The 21,746-nt window shown below is 37.7% G+C and overlaps 1 protein-coding gene, 2 long non-coding RNA genes and 1 pseudogene across 3 annotated transcripts; 2 read left to right on the top strand and 2 right to left on the bottom strand.

Annotated features, from left to right (window-relative positions):
- Nucleotides 1-4,135: 4,135 nt before the first annotated feature.
- LOC139189274 (putative disease resistance RPP13-like protein 1) lies at nucleotides 4,136-8,458 on the top strand. The gene has a single exon (XM_070807881.1). It carries the CDS (start codon nucleotides 4,264-4,266, stop codon nucleotides 8,377-8,379), a length of 4,116 nt encoding a protein of 1,371 aa, XP_070663982.1. The 5' UTR covers nucleotides 4,136-4,263; the 3' UTR covers nucleotides 8,380-8,458.
- Nucleotides 8,459-10,117: 1,659 nt separating this feature from the next.
- On the bottom strand, nucleotides 10,118-11,897 carry LOC103422624 (uncharacterized). The gene is made up of 2 exons (XR_003766552.2): nucleotides 11,602-11,897; nucleotides 10,118-11,497 (listed from the first exon to the last, which is right to left on the bottom strand). It is a non-coding gene; the product is annotated as an uncharacterized lncRNA (long non-coding RNA).
- A 1,184-nt stretch (nucleotides 11,898-13,081) lies between these two features.
- Nucleotides 13,082-13,858, bottom strand: LOC139189277 (uncharacterized). Its single transcript, XR_011572991.1, has 3 exons — nucleotides 13,725-13,858; nucleotides 13,559-13,625; nucleotides 13,082-13,298 (listed from the first exon to the last, which is right to left on the bottom strand). It is a non-coding gene; the product is annotated as an uncharacterized lncRNA (long non-coding RNA).
- A 4,184-nt stretch (nucleotides 13,859-18,042) lies between these two features.
- LOC139189258 (actin-related protein 8-like) lies at nucleotides 18,043-20,632 on the top strand (annotated as a pseudogene).
- The last annotated feature ends 1,114 nt before the right edge of the window (nucleotides 20,633-21,746 follow it).

Here is a 21,746-nt window from a genome sequence, read left to right as displayed (position 1 = left end):
AATGAATAGATGGAGTAGTATGGTGGAAAGGGATTCCGTAGACTGCAAATAAAGGAAGTAGGAAAATTGTTATGATATAAAGCAAAAGAAAGTACCAAATTATTATTCCTTCAATTTTCAGTCCGGATTTGTTAGCGAGCCTTCTCTCATCTCTCTACTTCCATACTTACATTCCATGTAAAAAACTTACATGAGATATCCAAGGACTTATTTAAAAGTGTTTTTGAAATATCCGAAAGTGCTTTGATGAGAGTGCTTAACCAATTCTTATATGCCAAATGCCCAAACTGTCTTTAAACATTCTTTAAGCACTCTTTCATCACTTTCTAAGGCAGCAAAGCAGGTGTTTCTCCATCTTCAAGAAGCATCGTATAAATTTTCCTTTAAAGGTATTGTCGTTTTACTCCTTATCCAAATCTGCATGTCCTAAATATGAATTTATATCTATATCTTGTCCTTCTTTTATTTGCCTTTCTTTGTTTATTCATTGTGCTGGATTCTTTGGTCCATTTGTATTCTTGATGCTAAACCCTAAATCCATTGAGAATTGGAGAATTGATACAATCTTATACTTGTTTTAGAGAATTGATACAGCCTTTCATAAAAAAAAGGAAATAAATAAAATTAGAGCTTAGTCCAAACCCCTATGGGATTTATTTCCTTGTGCATGTCATGAATTATTATCCCACAAACCATGCTCAAGACATGTCTTTGAGCTTGTCACCAGGAAAGAAACCATAATATTCTATTCAGTAAATACTAAAAGCTTTGAGAAAATTCAGTGAAACGAGAAAACTAGAATTTCTCTAACTTTTTTTCTTAACGAGTTTCACTTTTTACAGTTTGACGGTTGACATTGGTTGCTTCACTTCATTTTTTCAATCTCGATACCTTCTTTCTCCTAAAGAAGCTGTTAATATACACTCTCCTGAAGAAGAAGTTTTCATAAGCTATGTCATTGTGAGAGGTCTTTATTTCTGGATTACTTCAAGTGTTGTGGAAAGGGATTCTGTAGGCTGCAAATAAAGGAGCTAGAAATTGTTATGATATAAAGCAAAAGACGAAAATGCACGTTATTATTCCTTGAATTTCGGTCCGGATTTGTTAGCGAGCCATCTCTCATCTCTCTACTTCCATACTTCCATTCCATGTAAGTGCTTTTTTGGCATGGGTAATCTATTTCATTTTATAAAATTTACAATTTGAAATAATATGGATGAATTCTTGCTTATTCAAATTTGCATGGAAAATATTTAGGCTATGAGTTGCATTTCTTTTTCTAATGCTGGAAAATATCCAAAATCGATTGACCTATATGATAATGAAAGGTCTTGTTTCAATCGCTTTTACGGTCTTATTGGAAGTGCTTTTGGCATAATTAGTGCTTATTAGTTATTATACGAGTAAAAGCATGTTGTTTGACAAAAATTGGAAGTACGCTTGAATATAGGAAGCACTTGAAATGGGGGTTTCAACAACATAAAGAAGTTGGAATTGGTTGTATAGGAATAACTTATAAACACTTTTTGCTAGAAGTGTGGGTTTATTAGAGACTTTAACGTTGAATTTATATATAAAAAAAATTCAAGTGTTTATTACTTTGGAAGTGCTTCTTGAAGAACCATCTATCATGTGTTTCTCTAAAAAACACTTCTATGACTCAGAAACACTTATACGAATCTATATCAGTATTTTGTCATTTTTTTATTTGCCTTTCTCCGTTTACTCTTTGTGCTGGATTATTTGGCCCTAAATCCATTGGGAATTTGATAGTTGATACGATCTATAAGTTTTTGGGGGAATTGGTACAACCTTTCATAAAAAGAAAAAAAAATTAAATAAAATAAAACCTAATCCAAATGCCTATGGGATTTGTTTCCTTGTGCATGTCATGAAATTGTGTGTGTGTGTGTGTGTAGAATATCATGTCTACCAAAAATCACCTAAATCCGAAACAATATTTAACGTTAGATTAAATGATATTCACTTTAGTATTTCTTTGCATAACTGTTTTCATTGATTTACTTTTCTACAAATTAACGTCTTAATGATTTAGGTTTTTCTAATTTTTTGCAATGATGATTTATAAATGATGAATTGAAGTATAGCTGGTTCGGATTGTTGAATAAAGTTACGGAGTGAGCATTGTAAGATTTCGATACACCCATAGATCTTGTTGTTCTTTGATGTATCCAGCAATAGACTAAACTTAGCAAATAGAGAATAACTAGAAACACATAAGATTTATACTGGGTAATAAAACTTTTGTCTACTTCTAATTGTGATTTATCCCGGCTTGTTTGATTAATAATAGAGTATACAATACTTTTGCAAAGCTTAGAATTAATCCCTCTCTTCTCTCGGTTGTCTCTATGTTTTTCTGCTTCATGCTGCACCCTATGCTTATCTTCTAATTAAGTCTCCTAATCTATTTGGGATAGGAAAACACACTCACATTTCGTTTTTGCATTTAGGATCAGCAGAACCACATTCGAAGCAGCCTTCTTTCTTTTCATTTTTCTTCTTGGATTTCGACCAACCCATGTTGATATTATTCTCTTCCTTTGTCTTTTCCCATCCTCTCTCCTTGCCTTTGGAAAAAAGGCCTTGAGAGCCTTCAATTATATCATATTGTTTAACATATGACTGAAGGGCTTGAATTACGTCCTTAAGCTACATGAACTCCTTTCCAAATATTAGAGTTGTTCGAAAGTGCTTGAATGACGAGGGTAGAGACCTTAGTAAGATGATAACCATATCATTATCTTTGCAAGTTTCTTTGACCTTTTGAAGATTTGCTAAGCAATTCTGGAATACAAGATCTTCAATATCACCTCCTTCTTCCAGGCAAAGCCCGAATAGTTCATTCTTGATAAACAATTTATTGGACATGGTTTTGCCCATATAAACCTTCTCCTCCTTGTCTTATTGTTCCTTAATGGTCATCGTTTCTGTAACGTAGGACCTGACTAATTTCGTGAGATGAATCTCGATATGAACTCTTGGCCTTGAGAATATTGGTCCACGTCGCTTATGTCATGGTCGTAGGCTTCTCACCAAGGAGTGCATAATCCAAATCATGATGTATCAATACATTCTTCATCATCCTCTGCCAATCCATGAAGTCATCATTGCCATCAAAATATTTTAATGCAAGCCTTAAGCTTCTCAAACCTGCTGTCTTCATTCCTCTTGCCATCGTAGAACACCTGAACCTAAGCTCTTGATACCAATTGTAAAATTTGAACTCCCCTCTAGATTATGTTCTTTGATGTATCTGACAGTAGACTAAATTTAGCAAATAGAGAAAAACTAGAAACACACAATATCTATACTTGTTCAACAGAACTTTTGCCTGCGTCCAGTTGTGATTTCTCAACATAAAGAATTCATGGCTTATTTAATTAACAATAGAGTATACAATACTTTTGCAAACCATAGAACTAATCTCATTCCCTCTCTTCTCTCATTTGTCTTAGTTTTTCTGCTTTTGGCCACACCCTATTTGTAAGTGCAGGGTGCTATTTACATACCTATCTTCCGATTAAGTCTCTTAATCTATTTGTGATAGGAAAGCACACTTGCATTCCTATTCCGTTTCTGCTTTTAGGATTCCTAATCTAATTGCATAAGGAAACTTAATTCTTTCCTAGTCTTTGTAAGACAAGAATCTGTGCATCTTTAGCTTTTCTAAATTCTAATACAATCGTAAACAAAATAGGACCCTCATACCGACGAGTAAAATCCTAACAGGCTTTACAAAGTGTGTTTCAAAATATTGGTGTCCCCCGATCCTAACTCTATGTATAACGAATCATGTTTGTGTAAACCGTCTTGTTATGATTTCAATGGAAGTTGGTAATTGGAATAGCTGGCTCTTATTTTTGGTAGAAGAAAGTGTTACAAATTTATGTGCAAAAACAAAAGCATATCTGACTCAAACAATCCCGAGGCCAATTCGTTTACTATGCTTAGGACATATCTCTGAGCTTGTAACTAGGACATAAATCAAATTTTTTGATTCAGTAAATACTAAAAGCTTTGAGAAAATTCGATGAGACAACAAAACTAGAATTTTTGTAACTTTTTCTTAACGAGTTTCACTTTTTGCAGTTCGACGGTCGACATTGCACAAGCTTCCTCGTGACATTTGGTTACTTGTTCTTGGATTGGTTGCTTCACTTCATTCTTTCAATCTTGATACCTTCCTTTCTCCTGAAGAAGTTGTTAATATACATTATCCTGAAGAAGTTCTTATAAGCCATGTCACTGGGAGAGGTCTTTATCACTGGTTTACTTCAAGTGTTACTTGAAAGGTTAGCATCTCGTGAGACACTAAGCTATTTTAGACGCCTACTTGGCGTTGGCAAAGAGTTGGAGAAATGGAATTCAATGTTGTCTACTATTCGAGCGGTGCTGAATGACGCGGAAGACAAGCAATTGACGAGCCAAGCAGTAAAATTGTGGTTGGATGGTCTCAGAAACTTGGCTTATGATGTGGAAGACATATTGGACAAGTTTTCAACCGAGATGTTGCGACGCCAAATAAAGGAGAAATATGGGGCTACCACAAGCAAGGTATGGGGATTGTTTTCTGATGTTAAATTTAACTGTAACTTGAGCTCAGAAATAAAGAAGATTACTGATCGGTTACATGAGATATTGGAACGGAAAAACCAACTTGGTTTAAATGAGGGGACGCCATCTGCTAAGGCATGGCACTTGCCACCAAGTTCCCGTTTACCAGAAGGACCTGTGATTGGAAGGGATACAGACAAGACGAAGATTATTGACTTGTTGTTGAAAGAAACACCCCGTGCTGTTGACTTTCATGTAGTTGCCATTGTCGGTATGCCTGGAGTGGGAAAGACAACACTTGCAAGACATGTTTTTGATGATGACAAAACGAAAGAGTTTAACCTAAAAGTATGGGTATCTGTGTCGGATGACTTCAATCTTGAAAGAGTGACAAAGGCAATTCTTGAATCCGCCACATCTGGTCTTGCAAAGGAGTTCAAGGAATTCAACCAAGTTCAAGAAAGTTTGAGTAAGGAGCTAGCAGGAAAAAAGTTTCTGATTGTTTTAGACGATGTTTGGAATACATGTGCCTATGATTTGTGGATAAAATTGCAGTCCCCCTTTCGTGTTGGAGCATTAGGAAGTAAGATAGTTGTGACAACACGTGATACGAATGTTGCAAACATGATGGGATCCACTATTTATCAATTGGGTGGCATATCAGATGATCAATGTTGGGAAGTCTTTGTGCAGCATTCCCGCTTGGACATTACCAAAAGGCCGCAAAAGTTTGAGTTGATAAAGGAGAAAATTGTTGCAAAATGCCGCGGATTGCCATTGGCTGCAAGGACTCTTGGAGGTCTTCTACGTTGTAAACAAGTGGAAGAATGGGAGGCAATCTTAAACAACAAGATGTGGAGTCTATCAGACGATACTGGCATTCTCCCGGTATTAAAATTGAGCTATCACTATCTCCCTTCGAGTTTGAAACGGTGCTTCGCCTATTGTTCCCTACTTCCGAATGACTATGAGTTCGGGGAGAAGCAGTTGATCCTTCTGTGGATGGCAGAAGGTTTGATTCAACAAAGAGTGGAGGACAAGAAACAACTGGAAGAAGTAGGCAGTGACTATTTTCAAGAGCTATTGTCCAGGTCATTATTTCAAAAGGCAAGCAAAAGCAATGATAAGTATGTAATGCATGACCTCGTTGGTGAGTTGGCGCGGTGGGCTGCAGCTGAAATATGCTTTTCATTGGAGGATAAGGGAAATGATGACTTGCATCCAATGGCTCGTCATATGTCTTATGTTATTGGTGAGCATGATGGGGTTAAAAAATTTGAGGCCATTTCAAGTGTTAAACATTTGAGGACATTCCTGCCGCTTCCACAATCAAGGTATAACTATCTAACTCGTAGGGTTACGTTTGATCTATTGCCAGAACTGCAAATCTTACGAGTGCTTTCTTTGAATGGCTATGTAATAACTGAGCTGCCCAATTCAATTGGTAAATTGTGGAATCTACGGTATCTGGACCTTTCTTATACACAGATAAAGAGTTTGCCTCCATCAACAACCACTCTTTGCAATCTGCAAACATTGTTATTAGAAGGTTGTACAAAATTGGAGGCATTGCCCGCAAACATGAGTAATCTAATTAATTTGCGGCATCTCAACAATTCCAAAGGAATGAATCCGTTTCAACATCGATTGGACGTAATGCCTCCGCATATAGGTCGATTGACGAATCTGCAATCCTTGTCGTATTTTGTGGTAGGCAAAGGTAGTGATCAGTCTGGGATAAGAGAGATAGGGTCCCTACTGCATCTTCGAGGGACATTGTGCCTCTCAAGATTGGAGAATGTGGTTGATGCTAAGGATGCTAGTGAGGCCAAGTTAATAGACAAGGAGAGGCTTGATTCATTGCAGCTGAAATGGTCTAATTTGAGCGGATCGAGGGAAATGGAGTTGGGTGTGCTTGACATGTTAAAACCTCCTAAAAATCTCAAAGAGATCACCATTAAGGGTTATGCTGGATTGAAATTTTCATCGTGGTTTGGAGATCCTCTGTTCTCTAACATGGTCCGTGTAAGCTTATACAATTGTGCAAGTTGCCATCTCTTGCCACCAGTCGGACAGTTGCCTTGCCTTAAAGAACTTCATATCGAGGGAATGACTGCCGTGGAAATCGTTGGTCCTGAATTCTACGGAGAGGGTAGCTTGCCTTTTCGAGTATTAGAGATTCTTGAGTTTTCGTTTATGTATCAATGGGAGAAATGGCTGCCCTTCGATCAGGATAAGGGAAGTGGTGTTTTCCCTAGCCTAAAAGTGCTTTCAATCAGAGAGTGCCCTAAACTGGAGGGCGAGTTGCCGAAGAAACTTAATTCGTTAGCAAAGCTTAAGATTTATAGGTGCGAGGAATTGGTGGTGGAAATTGCCAATTATGAACACGCGAGTGAAGTAAGCATCCATGGCTGCAAAGCGCTAGTGCATACCAGCGCAGAGGTTGACTTTAAGTTATTAGAGAGCATGCGGCTTTCAAATATTTTGGAGCCGCGGTTGGGAGCAAGGGGACTTACGAAAGGATTGGGCAAGATTAAGGAGTTGAAGATTAGTGGTTGTGAGGAGCTGACGTCTTCACTGGAAAAAGAGGATAGATGTTTCCCACACCTGATTTCTCTTGTTCGTTTGGTTATTGAAAGCAACTCTGCCCTTGTTGAAGATCTCGGAAAAGAATTGGAGGGGTTGCTGCAGGTTCCAATATTAGTTTGTAAGCTTGAATATCTGGAAATAAACTATTGTGGAAGTCTTTCGAAGCTGCCGAAGGGGTTGCGTCAGTTGTCGTTTCTTCAAGAGCTTCACATAAGCCACTGTTCAAGTCTAGTTTCTTTTCCAGATGTTGGCCTGCCACCTTCTCTTAAAGTCTTGGATATTTACTACTGTCCCTCTCTGACGTATATTGCAAAATATCAGATTCCCCAAAATCTGAAAAGAATAGTGATACGGTGGTGTGGAAGATTTAAATCATTAGTGGAGGAGGAGAAGGAGCTCGTTGTTTCTTCGTCATCTTCTTTTTCTGTTTCTCTTGAGCACTTGGAGATAGTTGATTGTGCATCTCTGACATCGTTATCACTGAGAGGCCAGCTTTACAGGGCGCTTAAACACCTTCATATACGGAATTGTGAAGGGCTAGAGTTAATAGCATCAGACCGGTTCTTCCACGACAAGACTAATAATTGTCTTGAATATATTAGTATTACCACGTGTCCAAATCTGAAATCCTTACCGGAGGGCCTATGCCACCACACCAATCTTCAAGCTTTTATTGTTTGGGACTGCGGAAAATTGGAGGTGTCACCGGAAGACATTGGCAATCTCACGTCTCTTAAGGAATTGGAGATTGACTACTTGGAAGGTTTGACTTCCTTTCCTCCCAACCTCACATCACTTGTAATTTCTAAACTCAAGAGTTGTAAGCGGCTCTGGGAGTTGGAGTGGGGGTTGCACCAACTCACGTCTCTCAAATATTTGTCGATCAAAAGTGAAGATCCAGATGTGTTGTCATTTCCACCTGATGGGAAGGAGGAGATGCTGCTCCCCAAATCTCTCACTGCACTCACAATTGGTGGCTTCCCAAATCTGAAGAAACTTAGCAATGGCATTCAATTCCTCACCTCTCTTCAGACTCTGAGCCTTCAATATTGTCCAAAGCTATCATCCATTCCAGAAGAGGGCCTGCCACTTTCACTTGGGCAACTTTGGATCGCCGGGTGTCATTTACTAAAAGAGAGATGTCAACCTGGAAAAGGACGATACTGGCCCAAAATATCCCACATTCCTTGCCTATCTATGTCAGGGTTCTAAAAGTCGCTAGGCGCTAGTCGGGCGGCGGGCTGGGGCCTAGCGTCTAGGCGGCTAAGCGGGGCCTAGGCGGGAGCCTAGGCGGACTAGGCGGATTTAAGTAAATCTATCATATTTCAGGTAAATAAGTGTCTGCTTCTACTTGAAATATATATAATTTCATCATAAACTACAAAATAGAATGCATATATATATCATGAAGTATTGGAACATAATGAAAACATGTGAAATAAGGATATAATGTTTGTTCATTCAAGTATGCAACAAATCTCTTACAATTTATTGGAAAAAAAACAAAATGCAAAATGAAAGTTATATATTTTCTGTCTAAGTGAGTTGCAACCTAGGTGGGTGCCTAGGCGGGCTAGGCGGTCTAGGCGGTGGGCTAGGGCCTAGGCATTAATCGAGGCGGTGGGCTGGGGCCTAGCGCCTAGGCGGGGCCTAGGCGGCGCTAGGCGGGGATTTTTAGAACAGTGATCTATATAGATTATGAGACGCTTTGAAGATCCAGGTACTTCCAGTTTCAAACAACATCAAGAGTTTAATGTTATTTAAATCAAAATGTCTAAAAAAATGTGTTAAAAACACAGCACGCAATTCATTTACAACTTTCATGTGGCAAGTTTTCCGTACTCTTTCAACATTAATTATCCGACCATATCCAGCTTTCTCCATGCAGTGGGTCGAGCGACCAGGTCCTTGGTGCGTGCATGCCTGACACATGAACCAGTTCCGGCATAAGTCCAGACTTGAGCTTATGCAGACACTACGGGTGAGTAACTTTCTGATAACCTCCTCCCATAGAGAGCAGAGAAAGGAACACGCTGAAACTGTAAATACATTTATCATTGTATATTATCTATATATATATAACTGTGATTACATAAGAATTCTACCATGTAACAAATCTTTCAATAAATTGTGAATATATAGTTATTTTCTCTGCCACAATGATGAATGAATCGAATATTTTACGAGTCTTTCTCCAAACCTCAGTTGCATTGGTAAATGCCCTTATCAATTTGTGCTAAAATCCCCTTTGCGTATCAAGAGTATAGCATGTCCATGAGAGGACTGCCATTTTTAGCGGTTTTACGATCTTCCAAAGTAAAGAATGGAGTTCCAATTTCAATTTCATAATAACCAACGATCTATGAACCCTGCTCCACATGTAGATTTCTTTGTGCCTGCTATGATGAATAGTCCACACTACAACCTCATGGACGGCACCATCTATTTTGATGAAACTCATCCCACGAGTAATCTCCAATTCATTTTTCTCCAATGAGTTTCCAAATTTCAGTTGCACTTTCGTTTTCTCCAGCGTCGGCAAACATACTCCCTGCTACTTTGTATCTGTCACTAGACATTGGTTCCAGTTCAGTAAAGTGCTTGAACGCAAGGTTCCCTCTCCTTAGGTCACCATGTGTCCGTACCCAATTAGGCTTTTCTGGCATTGACATGACAAGCTCTTCCTCCTCTTCCTGCCACCGGGCACTCCATATTCTCCTTTCTATAAAACTGTTTTTGAATTAAGCCCAATTCTCTAAACAAAAATTCAAATCTTGCTCAAAAGGAACAAGCAAGAACTAAACACCCAATAAACCTTAAAAGTTCACAGACATAATCAACCAATCAGATACCAAAGAACCCAAGTGTGACAAAGCCCAAATCTCAGAACCCAAGTGTGACATAATCAACCTGCAAGCAGCGAAAGTAATGGCAAATAGAGAAGATGAAGTAGAAGGGAGCAAGGGCTCCAATATATTTTTTGGTTTGTATTTCTGTTTGTAAATTCTGATCTGATACAATTCAGGGAGCTCAGCTCCCTTTTATAGACTTTTACCTTTAATGCCAGCTGGCATTTCTAACAGACTTCACTAAAAACAAGAAAAGCCTAACAAATCCAATATTAAACTCCTAATAGTGATTAAGCCAATCACTAAATCCTAAGTTTATAACAAAGTGGTACGAATAATAAAACATGAAATTCAAAACTTTAAGCACCTGTTGACCAGACTTACAGGAAAATCTAGTACAATGAAAGATTGAAACAAACTTGCAGACGTATACATACATCTATATATATAGAGTATATTATTGCAATGCATAGATGCTGACCTGGTAGAGAAGAACCTGCAAAGAAGACGACTTTGTGTTTGTCTGGAAATTGGAGTTGATTATTGGGTGCTCTGCCTCTAGAGCTTTCAATAGCACATTAGGAGCAAAAAAGAACAATTTCGCAGATAAAATTCAACTAAATTTCTCTGAGGCATTCACAGAGCAGACCCAAATTTCCCAATTTTGCTTCAGGTTTCTTCCATTTCCCACCATCTTTATATCTTGACTTCCTCTCCTCCCAACCTGACATCACTTGGAATTTATAAAGTCAAGAGTTGTAAGCGGCTCTGGGAGTTGGACTGGGGGTTGCACAAACTCTCCTCTCTTAGAAAGTTGTTGATCAGAAGTGAAGATCCAGATGTGTTGTCATTTCCACCTGATGGGAAGGAGGAGATGCTGCTCCCCAAATCCCTCACTGAACTCGAAATTTATGACTTCCCAAATCTGAACAAAATCAGCAAGGGCATTCAATTCCTCACCTCTCTTCAAACTCTGAGCCTCGAAGATTGTCCAAAGCTAGCATCGATTCCAGAAGAGGGCCTGCCTCTTTCACTTGGGTTACTTTCGATCGTCAGGTGTCCTTTACAAAAAGAAAGATGTCAACCTGGAAAAGGACGATACTGGCCTAAAATATCCCACATTCCTTGCCTAAAAATAGATTATACGATGCTCTGAAGATCCAGGTACTTCCAGTTTCAAACAACATCAAGAGTTTAATGTTATTTAAATCAAAATGTCTAAAAAATGTGTTAAAACACAGCATGCAATCCATTTACAACTTTCATGTTGCAAGTTTTCCATACTCTTTCAACATTAATTATCCGATCATCTCCAGCTTTCTCCATGCAGCAGGTCGAGCGACTTGGTCCTTGGTGCGTGCATGCTTGACACATGAACCAGTTCCGGCACAAGTCCAGACTTGAGTTTATGCAGACACCAAGGGTGAGTAACTTTCTGATAACCTCCTCCCAAAGAGAGCAGAGAGAGGAACATGCTGAAACTGGAAATACATTTATCAGTAACAAATCTTCCGGTTAATTGTACAGCTATCTTATATGTCATGATGATGAATAATTCGTATATTTTAAGAGTCGTTCTCCAAACCTCAGTTGCACTGGTGTATGCTCTTATTAATTTGTGCCGAAAGCCCCTTTACGTATCAAGAGTATTGCATGTCCATGAGAGGATTGCCCTTTTTTGCGGTTTTGCAGTCTTCCAACGTAAAGAAAGGAGTTCCAATTTCATTTTCATCAATGACCAACAATCTTAGACATTGGTTCAGTTCAGTAAAGTGCTTGAACGCAAGGTTCCCTCTCGTCAGGTCACCATGTGTCCGTACCCAATTAGGCTTTTCTGGCATTGACATGATGAGCTCTTCCGCCTCTTCCAGCCACCCGGCATTGACATATAGATGCTGACCTGGTAGAGAAGAACCTGCAGACAAGATGACCTTGTGTTCGTCTGGAAATTGGAGTCGATTATTGGGTGCTCTGCCTCCAGAGCTTTCAATAGCACATTAGGAACAAAAAACAACAGTTTCACAGATAAATTCAACTAAATTTCTCTGAGGCATTCAAAGAGCAGACCCAAATTTCCCAATTTTGCTTCGGGTTTCTTCCATTTCCCACCATCTTTATATCTTGATTCTGACCCCCAAGTGATGGAATTTGTTAATTTTGAAGAGATGGAGGATGCTCCCCCCTCCCCGACCCCCCGGCCCAAAAAAAAAAACGAAATCTACGAAAATATCTTGCAGTGGGTTGCTCCCCTGACGCGAAAACTTGTGGATTGAGAAAAGGGTGATGTGGGGATGATTTACTTGAGATCAATACACATCCATACCTTGAATACTTGATGGTGAGGTCTTGAGGAATAAGTCAATGGAGAAGACCGACGTACGGCGATTCGGAAAAACTTGCGGAGGAGCGGCCTAAAGGCGGCGTTGTTGCAGGGTAAGAGCGTTATGAGGGTTTTAGTCAAAGAAGCAGATAGATCACGCTGGCTAAATCCGTCATTTTACTAAATAAAGTAAGTGTAGAAATAATGTATATGCTATTTGGTGCTGAAATAATGTATATGCTATTTGGTGCTTGTTCATTCAATTGTGATTGGAGTTTAATGGGCGAGCTTATTCAAATATTGTTTTTGTTGAAGAACGTTCTCCGGTGAGAGTCCTCAGCTGTCCTACATGGGTATCTATGGTCAACAAGTTCAAGTTCTTGATTTTGTTATCATTGACGGTGAGCATCTCTAGCCTCCTTATGCATTAACAATATTTTTCAAAAGGCTAACAATAGCTATTCAATGTTTTAGCATCACTATTATCCATAACTAGCCTCCCTGCAGGCGCTCACGCATGTGCAGAAGGCCTTTTTAAAATTACGACGTTCTACGCGCGACTTATACAATTTAAATGTATTTATCTACGGGGATTTGAAAAGTGAATTAAATATTACAGAATGAATGTAACCTTATCATATATTTGACGGAAGCAAAATATCTTCGTACACAACATTTCTTGTGAAGACTCCCATAAATTAACAAACACATAAAAAAAAACACACAGTAAAACAACATAACACACTAATTATGAACAAACCACCGAAATTAGGACTTCAATTTAAACACGATTAAAAAGCCACTTGCTGTTTAGCTCACCAACCCCATTGAATCAAAACAAATTCAATCGGAAAACAAAATATATTAATGTCACACATGTACAAAATGTTTGTGGGGATGAGGCTGATGAGCAATACCTTATCATGGCCATGTATAACTTAATCAAAGCGACGTGAGAATTCCTGCAAAATTAAAAGCAAAGCATGTAAAGAAAAAAGAAATCAAAATTTTATAGTACTTCATCTCAAAAGCCAGAAATTCATCTACTGCCACAATGGCAGCACCAATTTCCATTGATATAATTAAACAGTATACATAAACAAAGAAATCATCTTTACATCTTGCAGATCGACTGTCATAAAATACATCAATTGATCATCTAACAAATAAAAATAAAAAAAAGCACAGTGAAGGCGCAAGATTACATTAACCACCAACTTACCATCCATACACAGAAAATGTATATAACTTTGGTTTATAGAATCGCAGGTTGCCTTCTCTCTTCCTTCCTTTTAACAATTCACCAGTAAGATTATCTCACTAAAAACTTATATTAGCAAATCCAATGACAAATAATGTGAAACTGAAGCTGTAAAAGATGAAATTACCATCTGGTTTTTCCTCATAGGAATTTGTGTAAGTTTCGGCATCATGTGCACTTTGAATTAATCATTTCCCCTTTCACCCAAGACTCTTTAAAGGAGCTCCTCCTCCTCCCTTGTCCATTTCCACTTCGGCCTCCTCACTAATCTCATGATCAAATCCTAGTAAATGTAACAACCCATGTATCTGCAGGAGGGTTCAGCGATTAAAGTCATCAAACTACACTAAAAAGCATCCCTCTGAATTAATCGGTTCTCCAACGAAAAAAATCCTTCAACCATGAGAACACGTATCTCATCAATAAGCGTGTGGCCTCTTTCCTCCGCTTGCCTTGTCGCTGTCTCAACAGAAATCACAATGTCACCCAACATAAGCTGCATATAATACAAATGTTCAGCGACTAAAATTAAGAAAACTAATGAAAAATGTTTGAAAATTTTGAGTTTTAACGAAATAGACAAAATAAAGGATAAATTGAATAGTACAATAATTGACTTTTTAGTGTAAAAATGTAATTTTTCGTTAAAATAAACAGTATCATGAGCTTTTCGTTAAAATTTTCTTAACATTATGCTAAAAGAAAAGGAACAAAAAAACTAAAAAAGAATGAGCTAGTATAATGGGAAGCTTAAGATTAGGGACATGCTGCGACAGCGAAAGACATCAGTGGCATGGTCCTGACGCAGCCGTCCGATAATTCTTGGTGGGATTCCACCATAACCCGGGATTTATTGTCGATGATCGTACCTTCACAACCTCAACCCTTCAAACCGGAGGGGATGAATCGGCTACACAGCTTTCGTCTTCGGAGAGATCGAGCCAGAGTTTTCTTCACGAACCTCTCTAACCCAATGAAGAGCACTCCTATCAAGTCATTCAGTGAACATATCACTTATGGGTTCTTCCTTTACCTGCACAAAAAATCAAAAAATTAAAAACCCTCAAACCAAAAACTAAAAAAAACAAAAAAAAAACTTTCAATTCGGTCAACGAACTCAAGTATAGGTAGAAAGATCGTTAGGAGAGGATCAACTTTCTCTCTTGGGCCGAGACCAAATTCCGGCGGAATTGGACGGAATCAGCAAAACTCCGCCAAAAAAGGGTCACTGTTCTAGGCTCCAATCTTTGAGCACAGTTGATTTTGAGGTGTGGGTGTCATATCAGATGGAAGATGGTTCAGCTGATACGAATCTACAGGCTCCGACCTTGCGAGATGTCGTTGTCGTATGAAAAAGTTACGATGAAATGACGTTTTTGGAGTGGAAGAATTAAGGAGGAGGAGAAGAAGAACAACAACAGCGCAGCTGCTGATCTGCACGCGGGGAGCAAAAGGGAAAAAGCAGAATTCAGGAAAGCAAACCGACTGAGAAAAGCTTGGGAATTTTTATGACAAAAATATTAAAAAATAAATTTACAAAATTAAACATTAAAAGAATGAATGTAACATTATCATATACTTGATAGAAGCAAAATATATTTGCACAACATTTCTTGTGAAGACTCCCATAAATTAACAAACACATAAAACACACAGTAAAACAGCATATCACATTAATTATGAACAAACCACCGAAATTAAGACTTCAATTTAAACACGATTAAAACTAAAAGGAATACCAAAGTTTATTCAAATTTGAAAAACATATAGACCACGTTGTTGTAGGGTAAGAGCGTTAGGAGGGTTTTTATCAAAGAAGCAGATAGACCATGCTGACTAAATCCGTCATTTTACTAAATAAAGTAAGTGTAGATATATTGTTTGTTAAAAATAAATAACAGTTAAAATGGGGGCAAAAATGTCAATCCGGTTTTCTAACATGAATCCTCTAATCATGTTTTGAACAAAACCTCTGATCATGTTTATTGTAGGCAAACGCAAAACTCATCAGGATAACAGGCCCTTTAATAAGAGGATTCCCATTTTTCAAAAAAAAAAATAAAAATGAAGATATCTTCTTGATTGCTAGATTTGACTTTAATGAAATTCTGTGGTTGAAATTAAATCACAGAGCACAGAATCTCAAACCACAAAATTTCATTAAAGCCAAATCTAACGGTTCAATAGAGTGTTTCCATTGTTTTCTTGAAAGATTCCTCAGGATAAAATTTCATTAAAGCCCTATTGTTAAAAGATTCCTCAGGATAAAATAAGAGTATTTTGGGAATCCAGTGTTTTCTTGAAAGGTATGCTCAATTTCAAGCATTTCCCACTTCCCACTTCTCAATTTTCGATTTTTCTTAATTCTTTTGTTTTTTCAATTTTATCTACCCAGCTGAAAAATCTCACTTTGGAATTCAATTGTTATGAATTAAATATAAATAATTTCAATTCAAATTAGTGCCAAGGGATTGAGAGTTTACTTAGAAATTTCGTTTTTGTATTTTTTTTTCTGTTGGAAAAGTTTAAGACTTGGTGGCAACTCAATTCAAACATAAAAGAATGTCAAGCGGTCAAACATAAAGAAAGTCAGAATTGTGAATGGGGTTTTAATTGGTTGTAGTTTTTCGTTGTTATAATTGAATTGAGTGTTAGTATCTTGGAGAAAACGTTATGCCATTGTTTTGGTAATGTGTTCTTTGATCTTGAAATAATGTATATGATGCTTGATGCTTGTTCATTGAATTGTGGTTGGAGTTTAATGGCCGAGCTTATTCAAATATTGTTTTTGTTGAAGAATATTCTCGGGTGAGAAAAAAAGAATCAAGAAAACCATAACAACTAGATCGATGTTCACACAATAAGAATCACAACAAGAATGGAGAATGAAAACAACCATGTCATGCATGTGCTCGACTACACAACATATGTCACTGAGTTACCATGCATGGAAATTCAATAACACTTAGTATCTCGGACTATGCAAAAATCGCACTTGTAGAAATACAAACTTTGCCACATCCAACAAAAATGCTCTCCTTACATAAAATTACAAAACTTGCCACATCCGATAACATAACCAGGGTAACCAAATTACTTCTTAACACCTAAAAATGGAAACTTAAATTTTGGCGGCATCATTGGCAAAGCAAAACCATAGGAAAATGACTTCCTTATATAAAAGGGTTCAAGTTGAGTAATTAGAACCTGGAAAATTTTGAGTACGAGCTTCGAAGTTGGCCGTTGGTAGCTCCCACGTGTCGACAACAAGCTCCCACGTAATCAATTTTGCCTTCTCAGTTTCCCCAAGCACGTACCAACCAATCCAGACAACTCCCAGCTTCCATTTGTTTCCATGGAAACTAAAATTTTCTCGGCTAATTTTCCCGAGAAAGTTCTCCACAGCAAAAATTGAGAAGAAAGAAGCTAATCGTTGTGGGCCGAAGAAAACCATGACGACGTTGATCAGAAAAGTGTGGGAGTTGGTGTCAAGCCGCACGGTTTCGTGTTCAGAGTCAACGTCGTCGTCTTCTTCTTCGAGCTCTCCGTCGGAAACGGCGGGTTTCGGGGCGTTCGATCGAGGAGCCGTGAAATTGAGCGTCGTGTGCAAAGCGTGGCGGTGCGTCGTCTCCGAGAACGAGCTGTGGATTTTCTTTCTAAAGAATCAGAAGCTGGAGGAGGAGAATTATTGGGAATCCTTTGCTTTCCCGGAAACCCATTTGAGATTCGGATACCCACTTCAGTATGTTCAATTTCAAGCATTTCCCACTTCTCAATTTTTGATTTTTTTTTTAAATTTAATGTTCTCAGCTGAAAAATCCCACTTTGGGATTCAAATTTAACGTCTTTGTTATCAGTTATATATAAATAATTTGAATTCAAATTAGTGTTCAAAGATTGAGAGTTTACTGTGAAATTTATTTTATTTTATTTTTTGCCGGGAAAGTTCAAGACTTAGCGGCAGCTCAGTTCATAAGTTCTAAAGTCTATAATTATCGATTAAATGAACTTTTTTGTATTTAAATTATTATCAGCGGTAGTAAAGAGTGGAATTTTTACTGACAGAAATTTTTATTTTTGGCAAAGTTGTGCAAAGGTGTGATTTTCAAGTGGTCAAACATAAAAATGTCAGAATTGTGAATGGGATTTAAATTGGTTGTATCTGTTCGCTGTGATAATTGGAATTGAGTGTTAGTATCTTGGAGAAAACGTTACGCCATTGTTTTGGTGAGGAAACCATGGACTTGTCTAGTGAATTTGTTCTTTGATGTCGAAATAATGTATATGCTACTTGGTGCCTGCGCATTGAATTGTGTTTTGAGTTTTATGGCCGAGCTTATTCAAATATTGTTTTTGTTGAAGAATATTCTCAAGTGAGAGTCCCCAGTTGTCCTACATGGGTATTTATGGTCAATGAGTTCAAGTTCCTGGTTTTGTTATCATTGATGGTGAGTGTCTCCAGCCTCTTGACGCAGTAACAGTATTTATGTTTAAGTAGGCTAACAATAGCTATTCAATGTTTTAGTATCACTATTATCTAGCATCTGTAATAATATGAGTAGAGTTATGATTTTGTTTTGTTAACAAACGTTTGGGTTTATGTAGCTCAACCGTTCCCTCATTTTATTTTTACATTTCTTGGGAAGGGGGCTCTGGCTATTGCAAGTTTGGCTGGAGCAAATACACATGTCCATCAGGCCGATCAGCAACCTTTTTGGTGAGATGTTTATTTCAGCTCACAGTCAAGAAGTTTTTTTGCATAAACCTTCCATTCCACATGATTGTTAGATTGTTTAATATACCTGTCACTTTTGATTGCACACTTTTTTCTTGCTATGTCTATCACTAAAATGTTCTGAAGTGATCTGACTCGCAGGAATTTGGTAATGTTGAGTCGCCGATGTACTCAAGACTCCGCCATTTTTTTTGTGAATATTTATAGCAGGTGTGTCCTCCTATATTTTAGTTTTCACTATTATTAGTCAAGCAACTTCATAGTTAAAGAAGCTTGTAGCTGTTCTTCTTGATGCAATCCTCTTTCTCTTAGTTAATTGCATACATTTCTTTATTCAATCTGCATGTTCAATTACATAAATACAAGTAAGCACATTTGAGATACTTTTCCTCTTTTCAGTTTAAAAGTAGAGAAGAAAGAAACTGCACTACCTTCGTTATCATGTGGCATGCTGGTTCACTGCGATTCCTTTGAATCTTTGATAGCAGGTATAGCTGATATATGTGATTGTGTTTCTTCTTAGGATGCAGGTGAAACCATCTTCGCAGCCCGTGGTTTTGTCTATACCAATCTGCCATTATGATGGTGAGTTGCTGCTCTAGAGTTATAATTTGGATTAGTTGCACAATTCTCTTTGTCTTGTTATCCTTCACAAAGTAGTGTCTTCATCCACCTAATGTGCTATTTTTTTCTTATTTTTTATTCTAGATACTGAATCTGCTAAAGCATCGAGACGGCAGCTCAAAGAAGCCATATACAAAGTACTTTTTGACATGAATGTCCCTGCTGTCGGTGCCGTTAATCAGGTAAACTGTTCCCCATCCCCTCCATAATAATATATATGTTTTCCCATAAACCATAGGGAAGAATGGACCAATGGCGTTGCAATTGTGCAAAGTTGTCATGTCATCTGGAACTGCATCTCTCAGTGTATAAATGGGTTAATTGAGTCTAGGTCCAGTATTCATTGTCTGCTATTGAAACTGCAGGCAACTTTAGCTTTGTATGCAGCAAGACGAACTTCAGGGTTTGTTGTAAACATTGGTTTCCAGGTCACTTCTATTGTTCCAAGTAAGCCATTCTACGTTTGATCTTTCTCGTGATTTCAGATTTATTAACTACTGAAAAGATCTCTGGTCATACTTGATGCTTTCGTAGGGAATGTGCATAGTTTCTCTTTTACAATTTTGTTGTATTTTTTTTTTCTTCACAATTAATCAAATGGTAAAGTTACAGGGTTACTATTGTGTTTACAGTTTTAAATGGTAAAGTTATGCGCAAGGTGGGTGTGGAGGTTATGGGATTGGGAGCGCTGAAGCTTACAGGGTTCCTTAGGGAGCTATTGCAGCAGAGCAATATAAATTTTGACTCACTGTACACAGTTTGGACTGTGAAAGAGGTATAGCTTGGATTTTTATCGTCATAGAATGCTATCCGTGAGTATTAATATGACCAGTAGAACGCCACAGCTTGTTTAAAGAAGGCTTTTTCTAGTTCTAGCTTTTGTTCTTTCTTCTCATGTCATAGTTTGGAAATTTATTGGTGGAATGATAAATAGGAAGTTACTAAGTGAGCTCGACATCCTGAGGTAAGAAGTTCAGTTTGCCCTATGCTTTACTGGTTGAAGGATTGGATAGTGGAAACTTAAAAAGGATGCGTATTTGTTAGTATGATAAATTGCTAATCATGTTCTCTCCAAATTGTACTAGTTAGTTTATTCGGAAAACAGAATTTCAATGGGAAATTTTATTTGGAACTTATAATGTCATATTTCATATAGGCGTACTATGGGTTTGCACCAGGCTGTTGCTCTTTGCATGGAACATTGCCATTCGGCAGAACTAACAGGAGACGATGCATGGTTCAAGACAGTTGTTTTGTGAGGAGGCGCCGCATGTTTACCAGGACTCGCAGGTATCATTCAATTACAAGTAAAATTTCCGTGTCTTTTTTGATAAATAATGGAATATGAATTGGGAATCTTACTAATCTTCTGGGCGATGGGTTTCACATTTTGTTTGCTATAATTTACCTGGTAATAATGCAGCTGAGCACCTTCCCGGGCCCCTGGTGCGTAACAAAGAAGCAGTTCCGGCAGAAGTCCAGAATCAAGCGTATGTGGTGAAAAATAATCTGGTGTATATTCGAGCACTGCCGTGGAAGGTGTCGGATCAAACAGCACTGCAAGAGAACATTTATTTGTAACTATTATCGTCCTTGAATAAGAACAATTCCACGGTTCTCGTGTATCCAATCTTACGATAAATTACAAATAAAGCAAATTCATATTTCACGTTGAAGGAATGGAATGTTTTATCTGGACCACACATTCAGGTAAGAATCTGTTTAAGTTCGTTGTACGATAACACAAATAATTTTTTGTTTCCTAATACATTCTGCAAGAGAACATTTCCCTTCAAAAGATTTAAAGCAGAAGATAACACTTTGTTCGTTGTGATGGTTAAAGTTGGAATCAAACTAACACGGCAGGCCGAAAAATTCAAGTCCAGGAGAGTGATTTCAACCGTTGAGTTTTAACATGCAAGTTTCATGAGTTTGCTTCTAATAAAATATAATTATTAAAACTGTTAAACTCTCACCGCTACATAAACAACGTCACAGAAATCAAGCGCAAGAACATAAAAACTACTAGGGAAGGCCAAAGGATATGCTTTCAATGCTACTTGAAGTAAGAATGTATACCAAAAGCAAGTTTGAAGAAAGAATGAATAGATGGAGTAGTATGGTGGAAAGGGATTCCGTAGACAGCAAATAAAGGAAGTAGAAATTTTTATGATATAAAGCAAAAGAAAGTGCAAGTTATTCTTCCTTCAATTTTCAGTCCGGATTTATTAGCGAGCCATCTCTCATCTCTCTACTCCCATACTTTCATTTCATGTAAGCTTTTTGTCATGGAAAATCCAAGGGCTTATTTGAAAGTGTCTTTGAAATAACTGCAAGTGCTTTGATGAGAGTACTTAACCAATTCTTATATGTCAGAGCAGGTCTTTCTCCATCTTCAAGAACAAGTCTCCATCTTCAAGAACAAGAAGTTCCGTGTGAATTTTCCTTTAAAGGTATTGTGTTTTTACTCCTTATCCAAATCTGCATGTCCTAAATATGAATCCATATCTATATCTTGTCCTTTTTTTCATTTGCCTTTCTCTGCTTACTCTTTTGGTCCATTTGTTTTCTTGATGCTAAACCCTAAATCCATTAAGAATTTGAGAATTGATACAATCTTATACTTTTTTTAGAGATTGATACAGCCTTTCATAAAAAAGAAGAAATAAATAAAATTACAGATTAGTCCAAACCCCTATGGGATTTATTTCTTTGTGCATGTCAGGAAATTTTGCATTTCCATCATGTAATTATTATCCCACAAACCATGCTCAGGACATGTCTCTGAGC

This window comes from Malus domestica, chromosome 11 (assembly GCF_042453785.1).
Source record: "Malus domestica chromosome 11, GDT2T_hap1".
Taxonomy (NCBI): Eukaryota; Viridiplantae; Streptophyta; class Magnoliopsida; order Rosales; family Rosaceae; genus Malus; species Malus domestica.
This window is presented reverse-complemented; position numbering and strand designations above follow the sequence as displayed.